Below are 5017 nucleotides of genomic sequence, written 5' to 3' on the forward strand. Positions count from 1 at the left end.
ACGGATTGAATTCGACGCATTTGTAACCATCTCGATTGTTGGGTGTGTAGTTGTCTATACGGCATAGCTTATGTTTCGCATCTATTTACAGTTTTAGTAGGTGTGCAAAGAGGGGAAAAGGCAGAGCGAAGAAGCCAGCAAGATATTCCCAACTGGAAATGGGAATTCTGCCCTTTGACCAATCAGGTTTTACTTGAATGATGGCAAGGGGTTGGCTCAGAATGCGTAGACACTGCACTTGGTCTGTGCTTGCTTTTAACACTGTGTCTGTGCAGATTTGTCAAAGTCTATAAAACGCCATTAATATCATGATTCAAACTTAGGTCACAAGCATAAGCATCTTTCAATCTCCTCTGCAAAAGAACATTAGAATAATAAGTATCATTTTGGATCAGGACCCACCAGCGCAAGCTGACATTTAATCCCCAGGCCCCCTCAACGGAACACTTTGCAAAGAAATGTCTATTTACCCTGATTCTCACGTTCCACAGCATTCCAAGAAAGAGATGATATCTTTAGCCAAATCCTTTCTTTTTCTCCATTTTTAACTATAGGAGGGAGAAAGGAGGCAAATTTAAATGGAAAACCAAGAAAGTTTTGTGCCCGTTTTGACTGCGACTCTCGCTATCGTCTGAAGGGGCTCCTCATGGTGTTAAATTCAACTCCCTTTCACAGCTGCTGCTTCAGTTTCTCTCTCTCTCTCTCTCTCTCTCTCGCCCTCTCTTTTTCTTCTCTGCTCTGTTTGTCGGTGCTCACATCTTTTTCTATCACACCCCCACTGAAATTCTGCGAGAAGCCGCCTCATCTGGTGCCGCCTGACATTTCACCTAGAAGTTACAAAACTTTGTTGTTACTATTTTAGGAAAGATTTTGAGGAAACACACGCAGAGAGAGAGAGAGAGAGAGAGAGAGATAGAATCTAATCTCTGAATGGGGAGGCATTCTTGCTGTTTCAAGCAGAAACTCAGAAAAGGGTTATGGTCACCTGAAGAGGATGAGAAGCTTTTGAGGCATATCACTCAGTATGGCCATGGCTGTTGGAGCTCTGTTCCAAAGCAAGCCGGTACATTGAGCTCCTTCCGCTGCTTTTACACTTTTGAAAAGTCGAGCTTTTGGGTCAACTGTGCAGTTGCAAAACAAATGAATCTTGATGAAATTATTTGCAAAGTCGCTAGCTTTATTATCTCTTGTAATTATTTCAATGCGTTGGAATTGGCAGGTCTACAGAGATGTGGCAAGAGCTGCAGATTGAGGTGGATTAATTACTTGAGGCCTGATTTGAAAAGAGGGGCATTCTCACAAGAGGAAGAGCAGCTCATTGTTGAGCTCCACGCTGTTCTTGGGAACAAGTCCTGCTCTTTTCCTGATTAACCATTTCGCCCTTTCTTTTTTCTTGTTCAATCTCTCTTTTTGGTTGGTTTTTACTGATTCTTTTGCGGGTAATTCACAGGTGGTCGCAGATTGCAGCACGATTGCCAGGCAGAACAGACAATGAGATAAAGAACCTGTGGAATTCTTGCCTGAAGAAAAAGCTCAGGCAGAGAGGCATTGACCCTGTGACCCACAAGCCTCTCTCTGAGGTGGAAAACAGTGATGACAAAGACGCGATATCAGGGCAGACCCAAGATAAGGTCTCTCGAGGGTCAGCTGAATTGCTGAGCCAGCTCAATCCACAAATCTCAAGCTCCAACACGGCAAGAAGCAGTAAAAACAGCAACTTGATGACGCCCACATTGAGCAAGGACACAGTTGCAGATGGGTTTGTGAGCAATCACCAAGAGAACTCAATGATGAACAGTTGCAGCTCAGACTTTGTTGACAATTTCTCTCTGCAACAATTGAACTTCTCATCAAGTGATTCCAGATTTTCTAACCTCTGGTTCACCCAAACGGGCAAAGCACTTGGAAACACCATCTTTCCCGACTTCAATTCCAACGTATCATCTACCATTTCTCCTCCTTCAACCAACTCCTTTATCTCTACTGCTTCAATGGGCTTCAACTACAAGCCATCTGATGCTGTTCCTTCGGCGAATTCGACTTCAAGCGCTAGCACAGGAACTGCAGATATGCACAACAGTGGCTCCTACTTCGGGAACAGCCTAGTTTCTTGGGGATTATTAGCAGATTGTGGCTCACCAGACAAGGAGGGATCGACCTCAATCCTTCCATTTGAAGCTCATCAACCCGGAGGCTTCAAGTGGGGTGCCGAATATCTCCAGAACCCTCTGTTCATGGCAGCCGCGCTGCAGAATCAAGCCCAGCAGCAATCCAATTTGTACAATCAGATAAAGCCAGAGACCCAGTTTGTTCCAGACGGTTCAAGTTCTTCCGTATGGGATCATCTTCCGGGACACGAATCCTTGGACAATTCTTCAGATACTTGCTTTAAGGATATCCAGAGATTAACGGCGCTGTTCGGACACATTTAGCTAGAGAATTATGTTAGGTTGATGAAGCCTCACTATTGAAGCAAGAGGGGATCATTTGAAGACTGGCTATTTGATTGGTGGTGACTTGAAAGTTTGCAGATTGTTATTTATTACAGGTGTGGACTATAATTTTTTCCCCTTTTCCCTCTTTCAATGTACATAGTTCTAATACAAACATTTGCATCCTTTGTCTTTGACCCCTATATGCTTTAAGATTCGGAGGCCTTGCTCTGTTTCGGCTTCATTGCTGTTGAAAACAGGACAATAGATGTAGCATTATTCCTGGGTTTTTGAATTTATGGTGTTTTGCATCTGCTTGACTGCTTGTGCCTCAGTCATCATCGGAGCCAAATAAAAAGTGGAAGAGGTTCTTCATTTCATGTCATTTGCTGACCTTTTTATCGTTATCCCTATGTTATTTCATTTTTGCTCTCTTTGGGGTGACATCAACAGCAATGCTAATTTCCCTGCAAGGATTTCCATCCAAGCCCATGCTCTGTATCATTATAGAAACTGTAAATTAAAATCGATGAACTTAAATAATTTATCGACCGTGCAGAATTTCACAGTAATAAGAAGAAACAAATAAGAGCGCGGCAATTTCACTAGTTTGACATCAAGCTAGAAAGTGATTTTTTTGTTTTAACATGTTAGTTAATTAACTTAGCACCCTTTTCAATAAATAGTATCTGTACTTAATTTCTCTGCTTAAGCACACTTTTTTTTTTTTTTGCCAAGAAAGAGAATAATTAAGCAAAAGAAATGGCTGTCTACCACTATTCTATCACTGTCTCCATGGGACAGTAGACCTTATCAACCTTTATCACAGCATTGTCACTTTCCATCCCTCCACTTTCAGAGACGAATTCTCAAGAAACCCGGTCGTCCTTTTGGCTCGCCTCTGATCCAGCATTCAATTCGCCGATAAGTTCGTGGACCACGAGTAAGATTTATAATGAACTGATTATGCTGAATCATCCGATAAAAAAAAGCGGCGGCATAACTCCAGAAATCAATGCTGTGTGTTCATCAGTTCATGGATATGTCTGTGCGTGCGTGTATGTCGGCTTGCTGCTTACGCACGCGAAGGCTCCTGCAGACGACGAGAGGTAAACGACGAGCAAAAGGAGTCGAGGTTGCCGCCCGTACGAGGGAAGGTAGAGATGCTCTCTTGCTTTCTTGAATCTTTATGAGTCCGTACGTGGAGATAGCGACCTCCATTTACGTGAGATGAGGACCATATGTGACCTGTACCAGTCAAGAAGCACCGACATCAACGTTATTCATCGTCAAGAAGCAACCACAGAAGAAGATGAAGGAAAAAAATCAGCAGAGGTAGAGTAGAAGGTCGCCCGTATGAAGAAAAATGCTCTCAGTCCATACTGATCGACTTCATTCGCAACTCAAAGTAGATGGCTAAAGAACCGGTGATGCTCTATTACGGAAACATACACACTCGTCGAAAGATCTACGAGCGTCGACCGTACGCCGCCGAAACGAAGAGATAATCACGACCATACACTTGGCACCCCTTCTCTACTCAGCATCAGATGCAAGTGCGGAATATTTTAAGCTGACTCTTTTGTCATCACCTGGATTCTGAGCACACAGTATGATATCCATCTTGACACGATTTCAGATTAACTACAGTTTAACTAACGCAAAATCTTTCTTTAATCCACAAAGTTTGAAAGAACAGATTCGAAGGAAGGGAGAGTGACAAATGCATGGAACGTGATGGGCGAGCGAGACTGAGAGGCTGACTGCGAGAAAGCAACCTCCCTCACATAATCTTTGGATTCTTTGCCGAGCTCGAACATGACAAAACTTGGGTTTGGTTTTGTCAAAATGAAGCAGCTAATCACACTTCGCCGGTTGAATCTTCAGCCATAAACTACCTTGGAAATAACATTTGAAAGAACCCCAACTTGCATCGAGGACCCACTTCAACATCTGACTCGTGAACAGCTGCTCATTAACTCCTACTCCCCCCAATTGCCTATGCAAATAGAAGACAGTGAGCCACATTACAACCATTGCCCGTTTTGCCAAGACAGCTCTTTTCTCGAATCACAGAGTCAAATGGATCGTGTCCCTCGAATGGTTTCTCGATTCTGACAAGGATGGAGAGTCGCATGAGTTCAAAACCCGTCATTCTGTTCCTGTCAATATGATGGTGGTAATGGGCCAAAATTTTTGCAGCCCAATACAAATCACATTCTCAGGTCCTGGCCTAGTTACAATCATCTGGGCAGCAGCAGCAGCAGCAACAGCAAAAGAGAATCAGCAATTACAATCTTCCATTGTTGGATTGAAATGTAACAGATCTCGACTGTTCAACCGATCTCAATCTGGACGGTTGCGACTTCTTTGCTTTCCGATCCAACGGTTAGAAACACGGGAGGCGCGGTGCGTCCTGCGGACCATAAACTCGCTCGTTGAGTTCTTTTCTTGATTTAGCTAGCCACTTCCTAAAATCACCCATGTGAACATTAATCTTGGAAAGCAATATAGGCTGTAGTCATACTTTAGAATCTCCTCTTACTTTTTTACCTTCGTAATTTGTACTCTTGATTCTTCTTCAA

The 5017-nt window shown here is 43.3% G+C and overlaps 1 protein-coding gene across 1 annotated transcript; it reads left to right on the forward strand.

Annotated features, from left to right (window-relative positions):
- The first annotated feature begins 539 nt into the window (after positions 1-539).
- On the forward strand, positions 540-2817 carry LOC115665122 (transcription factor MYB61-like). Its single transcript, XM_030587008.2, has 3 exons — positions 540-1063; positions 1220-1349; positions 1451-2817. Exons 1-3 carry the CDS (start codon positions 931-933, stop codon positions 2430-2432), a joined length of 1245 nt encoding a protein of 414 aa, XP_030442868.1. The 5' UTR covers positions 540-930; the 3' UTR covers positions 2433-2817.
- The last annotated feature ends 2200 nt before the right edge of the window (positions 2818-5017 follow it).

This window comes from Syzygium oleosum, unplaced genomic scaffold (genome assembly GCF_021117445.2).
Source record: "Syzygium oleosum isolate NSW1041296 unplaced genomic scaffold, Sole_v2.1 Sole_v2.28, whole genome shotgun sequence".
Taxonomy (NCBI): domain Eukaryota; kingdom Viridiplantae; phylum Streptophyta; class Magnoliopsida; order Myrtales; family Myrtaceae; genus Syzygium; species Syzygium oleosum.

Excerpts from the sequence above, each read along its gene's own strand:
- LOC115665122 (XM_030587008.2), top strand. The coding sequence starts at position 931 with ATGGGGAGGCATTCTTGCTGTTTCAAGCAGAAACTCAGAAAAGGGTTA. Across the intron at positions 1,064-1,219 it reads CTCTGTTCCAAAGCAAGCCG|GTCTACAGAGATGTGGCAAG; the intron begins GTACATTGAGCT and ends TGGAATTGGCAG. Across the intron at positions 1,350-1,450 it reads CACGCTGTTCTTGGGAACAA|GTGGTCGCAGATTGCAGCAC; the intron begins GTCCTGCTCTTT and ends GGTAATTCACAG.